This window comes from Bidens hawaiensis, unplaced genomic scaffold (assembly GCF_021521415.1).
Source record: "Bidens hawaiensis isolate Kalapana, Puna unplaced genomic scaffold, B.hawaiensis_p1.1 tig00027321_1, whole genome shotgun sequence".
Taxonomy (NCBI): domain Eukaryota; kingdom Viridiplantae; phylum Streptophyta; class Magnoliopsida; order Asterales; family Asteraceae; genus Bidens; species Bidens hawaiensis.
Genome location: NW_027494417.1, coordinates 27327 through 48710, shown reverse-complemented (window position 1 = coordinate 48710; position 21384 = coordinate 27327). Strand labels below are relative to the sequence as shown.

The following is a 21384-nucleotide window of genomic DNA, read 5'->3' as shown; positions in this document are numbered from 1 at the left end:
GATATAAAAAGGGCAAAGAAAAAAACAACACATCGTAGCTATATATATAGTTTGATTAGTCAAAATTTTGAGAAAAGCTATAGTACGACAATGCCGATGTCATTTGACATCACATTCACATCAAATTTCATGGGCACGTGGTCAATATCTTGTAGATAAAAAAAGGTCCATGCATTGTATCCTTATGACATTATGTTTCGTTTGTTTTAATGTTTTGTATTTTATTTATTTTTATTTTCTAGTGGAGTCAATCTTTAGCTCTAATGACTTATCATTATTATTTTTATTATTCAACTAGTGTTCGTAACTATATGTATTCATCCGTAATATATCTCTCTCTCTCAACTAAAGTGAAATTGGTGATGATCTTATTGGTTTGAATCGGTGTATATATGCATGATATTGTTAGTGTTTTGTAATGAATTTCTATCCTATAATAATATAAAGAGATAAATATAGATTTGTATGCAGGGGAAGATGCACCTCTTTTCTAGGGTGGCAAAGGCCCATAGAACGTAACTCAAAACACTCAATTTTGTTAAATAGAACAGAGAACTAATAAGTAGAGGTGTACAAAAAACCCGAACCCAGAACCGGACCCGAAATAAATACCCGGAACCGGTTTTTCTAATACCCGGGTTTTTAATACCCGAACCCGACCCTACCCGTAGGGTACGGATAGGGTATGCATTTTGGCACTAAACCCCGAACCCGAACCGGACCCGATTTGTACCCGGTAATACCCGAAAACCCAATTTGTACCCGGTAATACCCGAACCCGGAACCGAGGTTTTCCAATACCCGAAACCGGGTATTTCAAATACCCGATGTATACCCGAAAAATACCTTAAAAATACCCGAATAATACCCCTAAAAAGTGTAAACTTTTAAAAAATCCAATCTATATAAAATAAATACCGGAAAAAAACCCGAAAAACCCGTAAATAGAGTTTTTTTAATACCCGATAATAGGGTATTCAAATACCCGGTTTTAGAATACCCGGTTCTATACCCTACCCTAACCCGATGCATAGGGTATGATTTTTAGAGATAATACCCGACCCGAACCCTACCCGACTATTACCCATACCCGGTCATACCCGTACCCGGTCATACCCGAACCCGGTTCTATACCCGAATCCGGGTATTTAGAAAACCTGATTTGTGCACCTCTACCAATAAGTATACTAGCCTAGTTCGGACTTCGGAGCACCAATTTATATATACTTGACCCAATTGGGGCCCCTATCTTGATATGTGATGGCCCAACTAGAAACCAAAACAAATTATTTGACCCATTTTGTAGCCCGGCCTTTTTTCGTTCACTTTACATTTACATTAATAAGCTAGGGTCAATATAATTGACATTGTCCATTATTATTTTCTCGATTATGATTATTTTAAGTTTATTTATGTTCAAGTTTTTGTTCGTTTATGCTAATTCATATTTAGTTTTCTTAATTTTTTTATGCTAAGTTACCATAATTACTATTTTTTCACCCCACCTATGTTGATTAGACCCAAATTGGTCCGACTTAGATGTGTCTGATCCATATTTATCCCCGCGTAACAAAGAATATTTGGATCCGCCACTAATTGTATGAAAGATGATAATATGAAGTGTGTGATATTTGAACATCTCTCATAGTATTGCATGCTTTAGTTTGTGCATTTCCAACAAATACGTATGTCGATACCTACTATACGTAGATACATTGGAATTATCTTAGTATTAGTTGTATGTGTGCAAATAAAATGATCGGCTGGCCAGCATGTTTGTCTTCACAGGAAGATAATGGATGTCAAACAAAGAAGAAGATCAATTATATAATCATGACGCAATTTCCCATATGATCAATTAGAATACGCTAATATAAAATTCGATCTTATGAACCTCAAAATAAAATGTAAACTATAATAGACGGGTCAAATGAAGATTATGTCTATTTGAAAACAAGCTTAATTAAAGTTTGTGATTCTTGTCACTTTTAAATATCTTTAGGGAGTTTCAACGATTAGTTATAACACGATGATATACAAGGACAGACAGGTCCGTGACACTAAGTTCGATTTCCACGATTTGAACGTGTCGTCTTCGGTTTTGGATAGATGTAAAGGTTTACCCAGTTTGTAGTTTGTACATATTCACCTATTGATCAAGATATACCTAACATATATATTGTCTTTTCGATGCAAGTTGGCTAGCTGCAAGATTCTTTTATTATATATACCATGTGATGAACACAGGTTGAGAGCAAAATAAAAAAGTACAAAGTAGATATTTGCAACTTGGTATTTCTTTAAATAACACTCTCTTTTTTTCTTTTTTTACTTTGAAGGGAGATTTGTGTAGTACTAGTACGTTATCACAAAACCCCACTTGCAATATGGGAACTTGGAAGGGCATCTGTACTTGATATTTATGGGAAAATATAAAAAACTGTAATAATAATAATAATAATAATAATGTGTAAAGTATAGGAATAATAATCTATATAATTGTATATCAAAAAAAACCTATGCGTCATTCTCGGGTTGTTTCTCATACTCTCTCAAATCATCATATTACTTTATTTATGATTTGAGGCTTTTAATGCGTTTGGCCCGAATTCACGGGTATGGGTCTTACCAAATCTGGATAGTCTTTATATGAGTTATATCATCTCATTTATTTGTAATATTCTTTCATAGTCAAATAATAATTTTTGCGGTCATGGATCTCACCAAACCAGGATAGCCCTTAAACGAGTTATAAAATCTCATTTATTTGTGAAATACTTTTATCATCAAACCCTAATTTAATTTCTTTCCTCCACATATTCTATGTCCCCGGTCTATCCACTCGATCAACGTATGTGCTCTAAATATAGTGTTAGAAACGGTTTTGGCCGTGGGGTTTAATAGTTAAACCAAATTTGTGATCGTTTATGGCTAAAATCGAATAGAAACGGTTCATGAAAAAAATGTACATTTTAAATTTGAAGTGGTTTTCAGTAAACCATTCGTTCTTGCAAATGTTAATACGATAACGTGCATTAGATCGGGTTTAATTTATAATCAATACGTTTTTTGTAAACATGTCATCTCCTAACATGCGGGTTAGAAGAATAAGAATAAATATAAGCCCTTTGATCTAAGATATAGTGATTAAGATTAATAATTTTTAAAATTCCAAATAGAGCTTGAGTTAATCTTTCTAACTAATTCATTTACCCAGTGCAGAGAGCTTCCACGTAACTTGAAAGTTTATAGTATGTTGATAAGGAAAAACCGCCTTTGACGCAATAAATTACCTTGGGATAACCATTGACGCGGCAGGCTATCATGACGCATTGAGATGAACACATGTCTTGTTGTAAATAGACATGCTAATTGGTAATTAAAAAATAAACGACTTTATAAAATAGTAACTAGGTTTCAGGTTTGTTTCAATTAAGTCACTCATATTTTATTTTGTTTTAATTAGGTTAGTTAACTTTATATTTGTCTCGATTAAATCACTCAACTTTTAATGTGTCGTCTCGATTAAATCACTCAACTTTCAACGTGTCTCAATTAAGTCACTCAACTTTCATTTTTAGTTCAATTAGGTAATTCAATTTTTCAATAAATGTTCTAATAATATCTTTTTTTACATTAATATTTTATGTTTAAAATTTAGTAAAATGTTATTAAAACCAACATTTTTTTTATCAAAAATATCACTTATAATAACATAATAATTGTCCATACCGTTTTTGAACCCAAATTGAAAATTAAGTAAATTAATTGAGACAAACTAAAATCTAAATGACTTAATTAAGATAAAATAAAATATAAGTTATTTAATTGGAACAAACTTAAAATTTGATTACTATTTTATAATGTTTTTTCCTTAAGAAAAAAAAGGCATTTCTTGTAAGTTAAAAAAGGTTATTTGGTTAATTGTATTGATTAATTTGATGATTATCCATTTAAACTATTATCACCTACTACTTTTTTACATATTCCAAAGAGTTTGTTCCCTTTGCCCATATCTTTGTTAAATTGTATGACGATAATCGCACAATGTGATTGGATTGGATTATTTAAAATCCCAACATTGCTTCTAAAATAACCATAAAGTTAATCCACTAACCAATACGCACTAAACTTGCATTAAAAAAAACATAAATCAATTTCATAAACTCATAATAATGAATCTAGTCGTTGTAACAAGTAAATAAGAAAGTAAAACTGATACAATTAAACATTGCAATTAACAAGAACAAACTATATGACACACTTTCTCATAACATATCTAAACCGATCAAACATATCATGTTCTTCTACACGACCAAATCTGTCAAAATAAAACCCTCAAAAAAGTGACAATACTAGTTCACAAAAACTTTGATGATAATGAAACTTAATTCACAGTTTTACACCACCAAAATAATATAAAGAAGGTTTTAACTTTGACTGATCATATAATGTGTGATAATTAATCGTCTTCTTCGATTCGAAAATGGCTTTATATATATGTACTTGTTCCGGTCTCATATTTATAATAATAATCTTGATTTTCCGGCGATCTGAGCTAACGACTGAAGGTTGCATTTCACAATTGTGTCCACAAAGACACACGTTTCTTCCTTCGTATTCCCAGGTGGAACATCAACAACGTATGACTCGACAACCACCGTACCGTTGCCGTCCGGTGTAGGATGCAGAGTGGTAACAGACCGGTAGTTAGCCAGCCGGTGATCACCGTCAACCACACTGAAACTGATAATATGTTGTTCATCGTCTAATATCTCAAGCCGTTCGGTGGATCGTGCGGCGGGTAGGCCGGAGATGACGTGGACTTCCCTTAAGGTTCCGACGTCACCGTCGCCGACGATGACGTGGCAGCTTTTGACGAAATGCTTGTAGGCTTGTGGGTTGTCGAAGCGGCGGACGACGGACCAGACGGCGGAGATTGGGGCGGTGACGTGTTGGATGACGGCGGAGCAGCACTGGTCTGGGCCCACCGGGTGGATGTGGTACCTGGCGACGGTGTCCGGTACCGGAGTGGTGGTGGTTGGTCGGAGCATGTTGCCGCCGCATCCGCCGGAGTTACCGGAGAAGAAAGATTGTGACTTTTGTGGGCTGGAAAGCATTTTTGGATTTTTAGATCAAATGAAATGAAGTTGGTTGGTTAATGTTGGAACATGAAGGTGTTGTTTATAAACGGTGGGTGTGAAATAATAGCAAAGCAAAATATGGCTACTTGACTATAGTTGGTTGAACCCTAAGATTAAGAGCCACAAAATAATGCTACTTTTACATGTGCAATTACGCTTTTGACCTTATCTTAATGGCCTATTGCATTAAACTATTCATCAACTTGCCCTGGTTTTCTTTATATATTCTTGTACTAGTTGGATGGTTGCAAATGACCCTTCAAGTTTGTATATGTTGTCATTCTGAGCCTAACACTTTTGAAACATCAAGAAGGATGGTGGTTAAAACATATTGTCAAGTGTCAATCTTGTTTTTCAAAAGGGGATTCATTTATTCTAACCTTATCTTTTTATATATTGTTTTAAATTTAATCTATTTGACTATATTTATTGTTGTGGTTTAATAAATTGGTCTCCTAAACGGGCAGTTCGATAACATCTTAATAATTCTATTAAAAGACTAGGATATGTTTGGCGTCAGATTCATTCAAAGGTACAACTACAACATGTTTGGTTCACCTTCGGGATTGTTTGGCAATCTTGTTGTGAACCGTTAAGAGGTCTTATCAATTAAGAGATAACACTCATTTTACTAGTGAAATGTAGGGGTTTAAACTTCACTATCACCAATTTATATGAGGGATGACCCTGTGATAAAGGCCCAAGTATTGAAAAGTGTGTCTTGTTATATTTGGAGGCCCATGATCGTGTTTCCAAAGGTGGCCCACAAAAATAGGCATAACTTGGCCTACGAAGCTCCATTTCAAGCCCATGACCAGTCAAATCGAAGCTTGAGACGAGGAACACGCTATGGCAAACCGCGTACAACGGTTTGGCCCTTGTCCGAAGCCCAAAACGCCTCCTAAAGAAAGTTATGGGCCTTTTTATGTTTTTTTTTTCAGTTTTTACATTTTTCTTTTTGGGTTTGTGTTTGGCCCATGGCCTTTTTTGGGCTCATTTCTTATTAGAAACTCTATTTATATGTTGCTAATGTAATCTGAAAAGCCAGACTTGAATTTTGGGAAGTTCATCACGGGTATTCACAGAATCAACGTGACTTGATCTTCGTTATCGTTTTACCGCTGCATCACCCTGGCTTGCCAGGGTTCGAAACCTGATCTCACCCGGTTTTACCGGCTCCTTGCTGTCGTGCCGTTTAGCGGGCGTGGGGGTCGGGTTTTATCCGGTGGAATCCCTCAATAGGGCGCTAGGGGCTCCGTCCATCTGGACTCGTGGCTGGCTCGGTCTACCTTTAGCCAATGGGGGCCACGTACGGAGTACCCGGTGTTATTTAGTTGGTCGTTCCAAAAAAGTTAAGAGGTAGCATTGAATCGTTTAGCATGACTATGAAATTTACCTATTAAGATAAGAGGCCCCATTAACCATTAAAATACGTTTTTTTATGTGAACCAAACACATTTTAATTATCGTTACATACTAAACATAACTGGTAGCATGTGTGAGTTTTGCATGGCATTAGTTATCATTTTTTTTTTCTTTTGCAAGTATCAGGCTTCAAAATATCCATTAGCTATCACTAATATCGGAGATCGTTGGTGTATACTAGCATGAGCATATCTATGATTAGAATTCTATTTGATGGTGTTATAGAAACTTCTAACCTTATAAACTATCTTCTAGGTCTATATTGGCACAATGGCACTTAATTAAGGGCTATATGTAGGCTTTGAAATTGTTGGTTTTATCATATTCAATTAGGAATGAGTGGTTACCATGTCATCACGTGTTTAGAAAGTCAAATATATTTATACACACACTCAATAGGATATTCAATATGACCAAAGTTATTTCCGAGGTTAATTCTTAGGGTATCAAGAGCGTTGACCGGATACTAGAATCGGGTTATGCGGGTAGTGTAGGTACCTCGCTGCCGAATTCACATGTACTGCAATCGGCTAGCGTAATTCAAGTTATACTTCCAGAATATAAATCAAAGATGAATAATTGCAGTTTGCATATTCTTGTACTTTAAAACGCTGTCGTCACCAAATTAGATGCGTGTGGGTAAATATGATGGTTGGATGATTTAGAAACATTTACTTCTTCAAGCACCGCTAATACCCTATACGTGAATTTCTTACCAGGCACAAAAATGTGATATAAATATTACACAACATCCATGGCTTTGGTGTTTCTAGGTCAACTTCACAAACATATTTATCTATATCGTGTAAAAATTCACGAATGATTAATTGTAATCGGTTTATCTTTTAAAAGAAATTCAGAAAAACGTGTTTTATGACGTGTATTACTTCAAGGGGAAATTAGCGTACAAATAAAATTAACGTGCTTGTATATTACTTACTCAACTTAATTCTCACAATAGACACGTTAATTTCATTTGTATTTGATATAAAATCTATACTTCAAAACAAAGGATTTTCGTAACACGCGTCCCTGTGGAAATCTGTTTGTGTCACTGAATCCCGTTGGTGATGTTATGTCAGAAATGAAAAGTGTTTGTAAGTATAGGGGTCAAAGTGAAAATGATGGAAGCAAGTGGGTCATATTTAAATATAAGAAAAAACGTAAGCTCACCAACTTAGCTTTATATAAATTAATTAAAATATGATCAAGTTGAGCAAGTTGCATGACATTTTATAATACCAATGAGAAAATCATGTGGCACACAAAACGACTACTTCCAGACGAGTCGTGTTTGTTCCCGAATCACCCCTTAACTATTTTTTTATTATAATGCAAATCAAACCAATAATTGTGCATTGCTTGCTTTAAAAGTATTCCATTTTCATGTACAAAGTTTAAAATAATGCTTGTCTTAACCTCATATTATTAAATAATTCCTTAAAAGTTTTTAGGGTTTGAAAAATTGATGAAAGAAGATTGGAAAATATTACCGAAAGTAAAAGTTTTGTTTTCAAAGAAGAACTTAAGAAGTTAAAGTGAGAAATGAATGCTAGAAAGGTAAAAGGAAGCCAATTAGGGGTGTATACGAATTTGTCGGGGCGGCTTAAGGATATTGATAAGTGTTGCTACAACAATTACAAGACCAATGATAGTGAATGGACTGGTTAGGCTAACAGGCTTCAAGGGTTCCGGTTAATCTAATGCAGGTCGTGGTGTCCCTCTACATGTGCAAAACGTAGAGAGAGGTTCACTAGTTTATTGTTAGTTGTTATAGTTCACCGGAGATCCAAGACCGAGATGTTTGAGATCGGTTTTTGGATGAAGTTCTTGGTGAAGCTATGATGTTTGTGAAGTAAGAAAGAAACAAGCAAAGTGCTAGTTTCTCAAGGAATAAGAGAAGATCAGGGAGTATATGTTAACTCTCCAGATCCGTTGATCCCTTTGTTTATGGCTGGGTCCTCCTTTTATAGAGGGAGAGACGCAAGCCTTTAGTCCAGTAACTAAACTAGTTAGCCTCCAGTTTTATGGGTGGGAACCTTTTGACCGTTGGTCCATGATTAAAATAATATTACCTTTTCTGAGCATGTCCCTTGTTCAGAGGGAACAGTGATTTGAATAGTGATTTGACGTTGTACTGTAGGACGTGCTTACTGTTCACGTACTTGTTTACATAAATTGGGCGGGAAACGAAGCTTTTAAGCTTCTAACCTTTTTAGCGTTAATGTGTGAAAACCATTTTACTAATTCCTTGAGCTACCCCCGTCATCAATAAGTTTTTCAATGCAAGGGCTAGGTTCGGAGGAATTACGGTTTTTGAGAGACGGAATGTAATGAGACAGTTAAAAGTATTGATCTTCGAATGATGATAGATGATAACCAAAAGGCAAAAATTAAGTGGTGCGTTGAAGCCAACAAAAATTCTAAAGTTTTTCACAGGATCATTAATAAAAAAATGAAGATATCTCTCGATTAGGGGATTAAATCTAACGGTTGTTGGATTGACAATCCTGACAATATAGAAACTCGACTTCGCCAAGGCTTACGATACAATTAACCAGGATTATTTGTTTTATCATGTTGTTCCATGGCTTTGGGAGCAAGTGGTTAACATGTGTTCGGGCTTGTTTGCTTTCAAACGAGGTTCAATTATATGATTAATGATAGTCCTAATGAGGAGTTTCAGTTTGAAAGAGGTCTTTGCTATGGAGATCCTCTTCTCTAATTTTGTTTATCTTAGTTATGTTAAAATTAAAAGCCGTGATTGAAGGTACTGAATCTACTAGGTTTTTTAAAAGTGTCAAGGTTGGTGAAAGTAAGCACGCTACTTGTCACCTTTTTTATGAGGATGATGTTATTATCCTTGGAGAGTGGTTTTTGAGGAACATTGAAAATGTGGGTATGACCCTATATTGTTTTTATATCGCCTCGGGTTGAAAGCTAAATATCCACGAATCTAGTGTTTTGGTGTGAGTTTGGAGCAAAGGGAAGCATTTGGCATTAAGCTTTGGTCGTCGTGCATTAGGGTTTGAAGGCCTTCGGCTTTTTGAAATTGACCTTTAGCGGTTGGGGTTCAGGTTTATTTTCGAAAGTTTAGGCTTTCGATGTTAAGGTGTGGGCCATTAGCTTGAGGCGTTATTCGTTTAAGCTATGGGATTTGGACCTTATGCGTTGTGGGCTTTTAGCTTAAAGGTTTGAAAACTTGGCTTTCTGATTGTGTGCTTTGCCAATTGCATTGGCATTTTAATATTTGGGCGCTATTGTACAAACTAAGATTTCGAATCTAACTTGAACTTTTTAAAGTTCCAAACAACTTAATAAATTAATTAAATCAACATGCAACATTTGAGAATTAATGTACAACTTACTAGATCAACGGATCCGGGCCCAAAAAAATTGGTCTAACAACACTTAACTAACAATTAGGCTGAATAAAGATTCAACAGTATATAAAGACCCTACCAAGGCCCAATACACAACTACAATAAAAAACTCTGGTGACACAATTGATTACTGCCAGAAGCTTGACATAACTTTAATTCTAGCCATCAAATATTCATAACAAGTCATTATATAACTTTTAGAAATCAAACATCAACCTGTGAAAACTCATGGCTAGGACCATTAACTAAGATGAAAAGTTTCACCATTTTATAACAAAACTTAACCAACAAAATTCAACAGTATAGCATAACCGATAAACATCAAAGCATAAAGCAAAAACATCCCAGCAACTTTAAATTAAAAACATCACAGAACACAATCTAAGCGGTGGCAGATTCTTTAGCAGCCTGCCTCTTTCTAGCCTCCTCAATAATAGTCAACTTAATACCCTTACCCTTCGGTAACGAAACCCACGGCTTTGAACCCTTTCCAAGAGTAAACACATTCCCCAAACGAGTGGCAAACTCGTGACCAGTAGCATCTTGAATGTGAACGGTTTCAAAGCTGCCCTTATGTTTTTCCCTGTTCTTAAGGATACCAACCCGACCAGTGTTTCTTCCACCAGTTACCATGACAACATTACCGACGTCAAATTTGATGAAATCAACAATCTTGTTGGATTCTAGATCAAGCTTGATGGTGTCATTAGCTTTGATGAGTGGGTCCGGGTAACGGATGGTTCGACCATCATAGGTGTTGATGTATGGAATGCCCTTTGAACCGAATTGAACGGAACGAACCTTGCATAACTTGAACTACAAAATAAAACTAAGGTTAGCAACTTGATATCAAGAAAAAAAACTTGAAAGGTAAATGTGTCACTTTCAATGCACTTATTTACAAATGACTTTAAATTCGTTAACAAGTTCATGTAAATATTTTGTTTCATTACAACTTAGGGTAGTTTTAATAACCTTTTATTTTAGCCCCAACACATTTAACAAACATAACTGGTATAAGTTCATTTATATCTGTTTGCTTACATTCATGCACTTAACAAACGAACCCGAACAAAAAAATGTTAGTGCTAGATCGTTTGATCAGTTAAAGTTAAAGGAACGAACAGTGGTCAAAAAAATGCTAGGTTTGTGTTTGTCCGATTCAATTACAAGCCTAGTCGGTTACGTTCTACCTCTAAATCAATTTCAAATTACTCAAGGCAGTTATACAAACCTTTGACTCCTCGTCTCTGATTGAGTGCAGTCTAAATCTACCCTTTGTGTCATAAAGAAGACGGAAGCTTTCATTGGTTTTAGGAATAGAAACGACGTCTGTTTAAACACAAACAAACACAACATAGGCAACAAGTTAAGGTACAAAAACAACTTTTATGATAGTTATCTATTTATACAAAAGCAAGTATAAACCTAAGCAGTTAGGGGGTGTTTGGTAGAGGGATTTGATTGGGGAGAAATGGAATATTTCTTTTGTTTGTTTTCCACTTTTCATTTCTATTTCTCTTTCTATTTCTCTAAAACTAAAGAATTCCATTTCTCTTTAAAACAAAGAGAAATCCATTTCTCAGCAGCCTCCTCATAGCATGTCACCACCTCGTCTCCGGCCGCCACCCCGTCTCCGGCCGCCACCTCGTCTCCAAGTCTGCAACCACCACTCCGTCTCCGCCGTTCGCAGTGGTGAACACAGAGATGGTAACCGGTTGTAGGTTGCAGGTGGTACGGGTGAACGGAGATTAGGGTTTCAAGTGGTGGTTCGTGGTAGGTTAGGGTTTTCAGATGGTCGGGTGATTGTGGTCGCAGGTGGATGACAGTGGTGGTGGAAATCGGCGGTGGTTGCAGGTGGCTTCTGATTATCATCATCATCATCGCCACCACAACCACCACCACAAAATCTCCAAAGAGGCAGTGATGACAGATCTGAGCCTCCTTTTTCTATATCTTATGTTCCAAAAATTTGAATCTTTTTAATTTCTTGTGTACTGTGGTTGAAGAAGGGGGTTTGGTGGCGGCAGCCGGTGGTGGTGGGCTGTGGTTGAAGAAAGGGCTGTGGTGGTGGTGCTGTGGTGGTGGTGCTGGTGGTGGTGGGGCTGTGGTGGTGGGGCTGCGGTGGTGAGTGGTGTCAGGTTGGGTGGAGGTGGGGTTGGGTATGGTAGAGTTCTCTGTTTATTTTCTCGTGTACCAAACAAGAGAAATGATTCTCATTCTCCATACCAATTCTCTTTCTCTACAATTCCATTTCCATTTCTACTTTCTCTCCATTTCCATTCTCTGTACCAAACACCCCCTTAATGCGGAAAAATATCGGATATCGGTCAACAACCGATATCTGAGATATCGGTAATTTTAATATCATGTAAAATTCATATATATAGCAATTTAACACTAATAATTCAGTATAGTCTCATACCATTAACAAATTAACCTTTTGCAAATTGCAAAACACTAACAATCGTAGCAAGTAAGAATTGATTAAGACTTAAAACACTAACATTGAACACTAAAAGTTAATAATTAAGACTTAAAACACTGATATCAGGAATACCGGTGATATATTGGTCAAATATCGGTCAATATCGTTGATATTATCGGTACCGATATTCTGAACTGATATTCTGATTTATATATCGCCAAGGGACCGATAACCGATATATCAGTGATATATCGGCGATATATCGGCGATATAGGTATAAACATGACCAAGAAGACTAACCCATGAAACCAGCAGGGTAAGTCTTGTCAGTCCTGACTTTGTTGTCAACGAGAACATGTCGTTGCATCAAGATCGATTGAACCTCACGGTACGTCAAGGCATACTTCAACCTGTTCCTCAGGATCAAGATCAATGGCAAACATTCCCTTGATTTATGTGGGCCAGATGATGGTTTTGGAGCCTAAAATAATAACCTAAACAAATTAAAACTAAAAAAAAGAAAAGGATAGAAATAATAAAAGATTGACTTACGAAAGCACCACCGAGTTTGTCAAGCATCCAATGCTTAGGGGCATTGAGCCTCTTCAAATGCTTCTTCAAACCTCTAGCCTATAATAATAATAATGTTCAATTTATTGTTAACAAATAATATCAAAATATGGTTTAACATAAACATGTTTGCTACATATAAAGTTGCAGATTGAAGCTGTGAAGTGACAAATAAACCAGATAATAATTCAAAAAATGTTTCATTTAGATTAAATTTAGCTTCATTAACAGCACAAAAACTAGACTTGTTTAACACAATCATTACAATCAAATTAAAGTTCTATAACTAATCAACTAAAAGCCTAAGTAGAATCAATAGTATCAGAATATCATTATAAGATTCAAATCAAACTGTGAGCAGTAAAAATGATCTAACGGCAAAACCCTGGACACAAATCAGAATCAAATAAACAAACTATCATGCCATTTGCAAATTAACTCTCAACAAGACATAGAATTGACGGAAATTGTACCATGTTTGCAGTGGCCGGCGGGAGATCTGAATCTCCGGTGAAGTTGTTGTTGCTGACTGCCGCAGCCCCAAAATGAGATGGTTACCAGAACGATAAACCCTAGGTCATGTGTTTATATACATACTTTGCAAACCTATTTGATCTGGTCCTGGTGTGGTGGGTATCTAATTGGGCTACCCACTCACTAAACTTGGGCCTGCTTCGTCTAATGGTCTTTATGGGGTATGGTATGGGGGTTCAAAATAAATTTAAACAGGTAGAATTAGGGAATTGGGATATGGGATTTTGAAATTATTACTTAAATAATTGACCAACCGGTCTTCTAGCCCAAAACATCAAAAACAATATAGGCGGTTGACATCCCGTCTCATAAAGACTGACTCGGGAATATGGGTACTTATAAACGTTGTTCAAAAAAAGAGTTAAATAATTTGATAAAAATACAAGGTTTATGGAAAAGTAACATGTTTGTATATGCATTTGTCGGGTAACCGGTTTAAATCCATTGTGTTTTGTATTAAAAAAATGGACCTCTGATTGTAATTTTAGTTTTTTTTTTTACGAATGTGAAGATGATTTCAAGGAAATGTTTGGGATTTTAACGTGATTTTAGTGTGTCAACTTATTGCCCTAAGTTTGGTGAAAACATGTTTTAATTAGTGCTTTCTAAATCCTCAACTCTCAATACATATTAACTATATTAGTTTTTGTTGGGAAAACAATGTTAAACTTTAATCAACTTTAACGTTTTGATAATGACTTAATTAAGACAATGTGGCATAAAACAGTTCTAGCTCATCATTGATAACTATATGTCATGCACATGTCCCTTAACAATTGATTGATCATCATTATGCACAATTAAGCAACACAAAACTTAATCATGACTATGCACATTCAAGATCAAGAATATCAAGTTTATGTCTACAAAAAGGTTAAGTTAAAAAATCTACACCAACATGAAGATAAAGAAATCACTATACTAACTTATTAAAGACTAATTAACAACTTAGTCAAGATAGGTTGTTAGTTTTTTTAAACTTATGATAAGTTTATAAAATTATATGTTTAAAACTAATTGTTTAAATATGTAAAATATTTGAATATTAAATATTTAAAATACTTAATACATTCTTGGTAAGTCTTCCACTCCTTCATGCACCGGACAATCAAACCTACCAAAGGGAAAGTCAAATTCAAATGAGAAATGAGTTGAAGGGTTGGTTGAATATTATAAAGTACGCTTAAACAAATGAGTGAAGTACTTGGGTTGTGTTGTATGGAGAAGTGAGAAGTGAGAAGTTATTGGGGCATATTCTCACATGTATTGATCAACATTAGAAGTAAAAACACCAAAACAATGACCACACATAGCATTCGTATTGGTAAAACTAATGTGAAGTGGACTGGGCGTCCATGGTCGCTTGAAGAAACCGTGGAAGCGACCTTCAGGCCAACAGTCCCTTAGCCTTGTGTCTCATGTACTTGGTTATAAATATAAGGCTTGTTCAAACCAAGTCTTCACCCATTTGATCTACAACATTTACATACACACTTCAAGGTTAATCTATTCCATTATCCAAATCTAATCAAGCTTCAATTATATAGAGAAGAGATTAAAAGTTTATAGCAAAAATAAGAGTTTTTTTAAGCTATCATCTAACCACCTTGTAATTTGAAGGGTCAACACTAGAGGTTGTTATGGTGTTTTGACAAGTGAGTAATCATAATTAGTTGTGATTTGAGATAGGAACGCACTATCTTAACATAATGTTATTTTGTATTGGGTTAGAAACTCTATCTTGATTTAGAGTAAACTTAGAAGAAATTGTAAAGCTAAGTACTTGATGTGCTTGGTGAGGTGATCACTTCATTTGAAGAGTGAAACATTTGTATTAGTGATCCCTACCATTTAGGGAGACGATTAGTGAAGAAAACTCTTGATTTAGGATCAATGATCGGGGAGAGGATGTAGAGTGAATTAGTTAACATTCACCTGAACCTCTATAAATTCGGTTGTGTCATCCATAACCCTTAATTCTTTACTTAATTATGTTTGTTATTTATAAGTTGTAAAAAAAGTTTAACAAACTGATTAACTCGCTACAATCGGATTAAAAATTAAGAAAAACTATTTACCCCCTCTAGTTTTCTACAGTTTTGACAGTGAGTAATTAACAAATATGACTTGAAATATTACCAGTTTCATCAATTATAATTATATGTCACATGCATGCATGTTCATAAAGATTTTATTAATCATCTTATGCCATCTAACAAGTATGATTAAGACATCAATGTGTTATTGAAGATTAAACTCAAAGAATGAAGAAAATACGGATAAGAATTAAGAAGCTACAACATCAACATGTTGTCAATTTTGAGAGATTAAATTAACTAACACAACAAAGGTTTCTAAAATAATATTTTTTTAAACTTGAAAATTTTCTTTTATATACTATTCAATGAAATGATTTTATTTAATAGGATTTGAAATTCAATTAACTCATGAGAAAAAAATAATACTACTCAGGAAATGTCTTCCAATCTCAATGGTTCAGTCTATACATAGAAAGCATGTATAGTGTTATTGGTTTAATAAACCATAAAAGAAACAACCATTTCTAGTGAAATACTCAATAGTTATTGCATAGAAGGCATGTATGGACCGTGATATGTTGAGACTTAAAAAACATATACATACAACGTGGATAAATGAAGACATCTCACAATGTTTCACAATGTTTAAATCACAAAACACAATAATATGTGATCTGGCTATTCACGATTGATGGGATCAACTACGTGAATCAACTGCCACGTCACCAAATGCATAAATAGTTGGTTGTGTAATCTTTAACCTCACCCTTTTTGCTTTAACTAAACACTTGTCAACTAAATACATATTTTGATTTTAACATTATTCAAGCATCGAATTAAAGAAGAGTTCAAGATCAAAGAATAGCAAAAAAAAGTACTATCTTGACATAGTGTGTCGAAGATGATCGCTATCTTTGTGTAGTAAGACGATGTCATGGTGATGCCTACTATTTAGTAGTGAAGAAAACTTTTGATCGGATGATTGGAGAGAGAACCAAGTGGATTAGCTAGCATTCACTAGAACATGTATAAATCAATTGCATGTTTTTTATTTGTACCCCCCCCCCCCCCCCTCTCAACCCACCCTTCTTTTTCCTGTTTTTCTACACATAACATTATATCCCCCTTTTGCATGAGGCCATCAAGTAATGTTCATTATCTTTCAAAATTCCAAACCATAATTAAGTATCATCATCTAAGTAATTCACCAACCAACTACACTTTTCAAGTGTAAACATATTTTTAAAAAAACAAACAAACAAGTAACAAACAATTTTACCTCCACTAGCCATAGAGACAAGATCAGATTAGTGTATTGAAGATGTGAACTGATAGATAAATCAAAATCAAAAAATAAAAAAAAAGGATATTAAGAATCAACATCAAAGCCCTAGTCCAACGAATTAAAAAAACACCACTATATTATAACAAATCAATGAAGAGCCGAATAAAAGTTAGAAAACAAATACCAAATCATAATAAAAGTAAATGAAGAAAGTGAAGACCAAAACAAATACCGATAAAAGAAGTGGATAAATAATCAGACGGTTCTGCCGTCAATTTTGCTCCAAAGTCAAGGTATCAAACACACACACAAAATGAAGAAGACATTTTAGTAGTTTCAAACTCGAGTCTAGCGACTAAGGGAAAGGAGGATTAACAACTCAAGCCACATACCTTCATTTTATCTCGTAATCATTATATATGGCCACCGTAAACAACAAGTAGTCTCACTCGGCATTGGTTATACATCTTTAAATGTTGGAAGTCCATTAACAGAATTTAAACAACTTGAAAAGATGTCTTCGTACTCTCAAGAAACTACTCCAAATTGGACTAAGCATGTTTTTATCGTCCATACCATCCTACGTGTAACATGGAATTATAGCAGATGATGTTAGTTCTATTTCCTTCACATTTAATAGTTATTAAAATGGGATCAGAATCAAACAAAGTAGTCGATATGTCCGAGTGGTTAAGGAGACAGACTCGAAATCTGTTGGGCTTTGCCTGCGCAGGTTCGAATCCTGCTGTCGACGCATTTTTATTTTTGCAAATACAATTCAATATTTCAATTTAGCAGTGCTAAACATGGGTCATGTTGGCGGGTCCATCCTGAAAATCGTGTAAGACATGAACCCAAACACGACACAAACTTTCTTTGTCACATACTAATACTTTAAATTACATTACAATTTTACAATAAAAAAATACAAACTTTATTAACGCAATCACATTTAGTAATTAAATCTTTTGTTGATTACTCCTTTAAGTTTTAAATTTTGGCTCAAAATGCCCAACCGTTTTTATTTTTCATCAAAACACATTTTTAACATGGCATGTTTAGCTAAACTGGTTCGGCCTGAAATTGGGCCGAACCAATTTAAACAAACCCAAACTCGTGAATTTCGTGTTAGGTTCGTGTCTTGTCAGGATTTCACACCCCTAAGGTAAGACCCCTTTGTGTTTCGCTAAAACTCGTTTTGCTACATTTAGAACGTGTATAACTTGAGTCGTGGTTTGTGTCATTGTCATATGTGGAAGGTCAACCATGCAATTAATGGCCAGAAATTCGCCTTCTATATTTATTTGGGCGATTTTAGTTCACCATTTGTCATACTGATCTCTTGTACCTTCAAATGTATTTGACCGAAACTTCTTGCAAAGTTACAAAGATGCATCTTTGTTTAATCAATTTGTGAAACTTGATCTTGATCAAGTTTTATGCCTGTGTTGATCAAAGATATCTTCATTTGTGCTAAGGCTTCCTTCACCAAGGTCAAAGTCAACTACGTTAACCGAATCCATACATGTTAAACCGCTTCAAGAATGAATCTTTTTATTTTCTTGGTGTTGATTTTAAGGACAAATAGAGAGAACTCCTCCATGTCTTTGAATTTTGATGATTGTTGCTTGATAGGTTTATATGCCACTTGTGTTTACATAAGTAAGCAGAAAAGTTAAAAGAAATTGGAATATAATTTGGATGAGTATAACTATTTGCAGACCTCATTATTTGTTATTATTTTGTTCTTGGAGTTTTCTTGAGTTTGGTAAGCTGTACCTATCAATCTTAGTATTTTTTAACATCTCAATCAATCAATTTTTCAGAAAACTACAATTTACTCTTGATTTATATGGTTAGAAGTTGTGTTAGGCTAAAAATCTATTCTTGTTGGTATCCAACCATAAAAGTAACTGGTTATTAACTTGTTGGTAGTAATCCCATTTGTTTTTTGTAATCTTCATTTATTGTAGAGAATGTTACATATATTGCTAACTGTTATGTACCTTTAGTAGTTAATGTTTTAGTTATTTATTTTTGTGAATTTTGCATGTAGTGGGTGGTTAGGGTTTTACCCATGTTCTCACGTTAAGTGTTTAGTTCCTATTTTCTTGTTCTAGTAATCCTTGGAGTTAAGGTTTCGTATGAATATTATGAATGAAAATATTATGATTTGATCAACCAAAGTCTCTTCCAAAAGTCTCTAGTTTCTATCTGGTTTCTTTCTATTTTCTTGTACCATTTGATTAACGAACGAGGTTCGTAACACTAACATTGATAAAAAAGGTAAGATAAAGGTTTAGAACCAAGACATGCCGAATAAAACACATCTTGATTGTCATTTTAATCATGTTATTTTATAGATCAGCATACCGAGCCATGTGGCCCGCTTTGAAGAAAACTCCAAACGTGACGGAAGACCGAAAATGACTAACTGGCTTCAACTTCCAATTTTGTAACGCCACTTTTAACTTTATGCTTTGACATTTTTCAATCAATAATCAAGATGTATAAACAAGTCAAGAAGCACCCAAAGTCATCATATATATAACTCAAATCGACACAGCTCTTTCTGACCATAACTTCGAAATCATCATCGATCACAACGATATAATCATGGTGTTATCAAAGCTTCTACTTCAACCTTCTTGCCCATCCAATACTTACTATTATTCAAATCTTGATCAATACAATCCAAAAATGAATGTTTATCAAACTTATGACCAAGAAATGTTTTCTGAACTCACCACCACTCCTGAAAACTCATTGCTTTCATCCGTCACTTGTGATCATGTTGATATGGAGGATGTATGTAGATGGTTATGTGATGATCATGATCATGATGATGATCAAGGTGGTGGTTATGTACAAGAAGAATCTATGGAACTTGATTCCCAAACAGGAATCAGTGATCTACTCATGGCTTATGCAGAAGCCATCGAAATGGAACGACAAGAACTTGCTAAAGTGATTATGAAATGCGTTAGTGAAAAGGCGAATCCGAATGGATCACCACTCGAACGCATAGCCCTCAACTTGTTCCGGTCTGATAATCAAGAAAAAACATATCTTTTTCAGGAGTCTTTAACAAACTTCAATCTAGCATTTAGAGCCTTCTATGACATCATTCCTTACTCGCGGTTTGCTCATTTTACTGCGGGCTCAGCCATCATTGAAGCTGTCCCAACTCATGTGGACTCGGTTCACATATTCGACTTTGACATATGTGAAGGGATTCAATGGCCTCCGGTTATAGAAGCGCTAGCGAGAATCAAGAAATCTTTGATCATCACAAGCATCAAACTTGATCAAGATCAAGATTCTAATTTTGATCAAACAAGGTGGCATCTTTATAACTTTGCAAGAAGTGTAGGTCTAGATTTGAAGGTACAAGAGATGGGTATGTTACAAATGGTGAAAAAGATAGATGAAAGAAAATTAGAGAGTGAATTTAATCAATTTATGGTGTTTAATTGTATGATTGGTCTTCTACATATGAGAAGAACAAGAAAGACAGTTCAAGTTATGGACTTTTTAAAACTAGCAAGAAAGTTTTTAACAAAACACCAAGGGATCATAACATATGGAGGCGGTTTAGAAGTCGAAAGAACGAAATATATAAAGTTAAAGAAAAAATAATAAGGTTATTAAAAAAGAAAAAAAAAAAAAACTTTTCATCATTTTTTATCAAGAATTTGGCATACTACAAAGCTTTATATGAATCAATGGAGTTTGGTTTTCCTAGTTATCTCAGTGAAGCAAGAGTTGCTATGGAGACCCTTTTTCTTGCACCTTTTGTGTCATCAAAATCTTGGTTTGAAAAATGGGAGGAACGAAGACGTGAAAACACGGTCTTTGAAAAGGGTTTTGGGTTAAAAGGTGAAAGAATAAGCATGGAAAGCTGGAATGAAGCAATGGAAATGGTGAAGGAAGGAGCAAGTCCATACAGGATTAGAATTGAAGGAGTGAATGGGAATGAGATGGTGTTGGAATGGAAAGAAACTCCATTGGTTAGAGTTTGTGTTTGGAAGGTAATCACATAATATGGAAAATGTTTGATACTTGGAATGAATAGAAGTATAGTTTATTGATTTGTAATAGAAATTTAGCCAGTACAGAATTTCAGTAATGCACATGAAACTTTCTTCCATTTATTAGAAATTTCACCAAGTTTTAATCTTGTAAATTCAAGAACAATAATCACTGGCTGCACAACCAAAAGACCCCATAAATTTTCGGAGTTTTAGAAAACTTAACAACATGAGTATTTGGCTAACAAACAAAACCTGAAGACAACCCGAAACCCGAAGCGTTTGAGACATATTCAGGTATGCGATTAGTTTTGAAAATTTTCACATGTATGGGACATGTACGATATTAGATGATACCGGCCCAATTACACAAAACATTCATAACCTTTTACCCAAATCATGTCCGGAAACATTTTCTTATTATTTTTTGTAAGCAATAAAATAATCTACTAATTCACAAACTTTGGTTTTAGATTTTTAACCTCCTTGGGTAATAAAATTACGTAAAAAAATTAAAATGGTATGTATATGAATCTCTAAACCAA

General features: G+C 34.9%; 3 protein-coding genes and 1 non-coding gene across 4 annotated transcripts; 2 read left to right on the top strand and 2 right to left on the bottom strand.

Annotated features, from left to right (window-relative positions):
- Positions 1 to 4020: 4020 nt before the first annotated feature.
- LOC143575244 (abscisic acid receptor PYL4-like) lies at positions 4021 to 5125 on the bottom strand. The gene has a single exon (XM_077059668.1). It carries the CDS (start codon positions 5118 to 5120, stop codon positions 4524 to 4526), a length of 597 nt encoding a protein of 198 aa, XP_076915783.1. The 5' UTR covers positions 5121 to 5125; the 3' UTR covers positions 4021 to 4523.
- Positions 5126 to 10232: 5107 nt separating this feature from the next.
- LOC143575235 (small ribosomal subunit protein eS4-like) lies at positions 10233 to 13552 on the bottom strand. Its single transcript, XM_077059659.1, has 5 exons — positions 13424 to 13552; positions 12933 to 13010; positions 12681 to 12861; positions 11187 to 11284; positions 10233 to 10768 (listed from the first exon to the last, which is right to left on the bottom strand). Exons 1-5 carry the CDS (start codon positions 13424 to 13426, stop codon positions 10334 to 10336), a joined length of 795 nt encoding a protein of 264 aa, XP_076915774.1. The 5' UTR covers positions 13427 to 13552; the 3' UTR covers positions 10233 to 10333.
- A 3928-nt stretch (positions 13553 to 17480) lies between these two features.
- On the top strand, positions 17481 to 17562 carry TRNAS-CGA (transfer RNA serine (anticodon CGA)). Its single transcript has one exon. It is a non-coding gene; the product is annotated as a tRNA-Ser (tRNA).
- A 1555-nt stretch (positions 17563 to 19117) lies between these two features.
- On the top strand, positions 19118 to 20447 carry LOC143575241 (protein NODULATION SIGNALING PATHWAY 2-like). The gene has a single exon (XM_077059666.1). The coding sequence runs from the start codon at positions 19425 to 19427 to the stop codon at positions 20445 to 20447; it is 1023 nt and encodes a 340-aa protein (XP_076915781.1). The 5' UTR covers positions 19118 to 19424.
- The last annotated feature ends 937 nt before the right edge of the window (positions 20448 to 21384 follow it).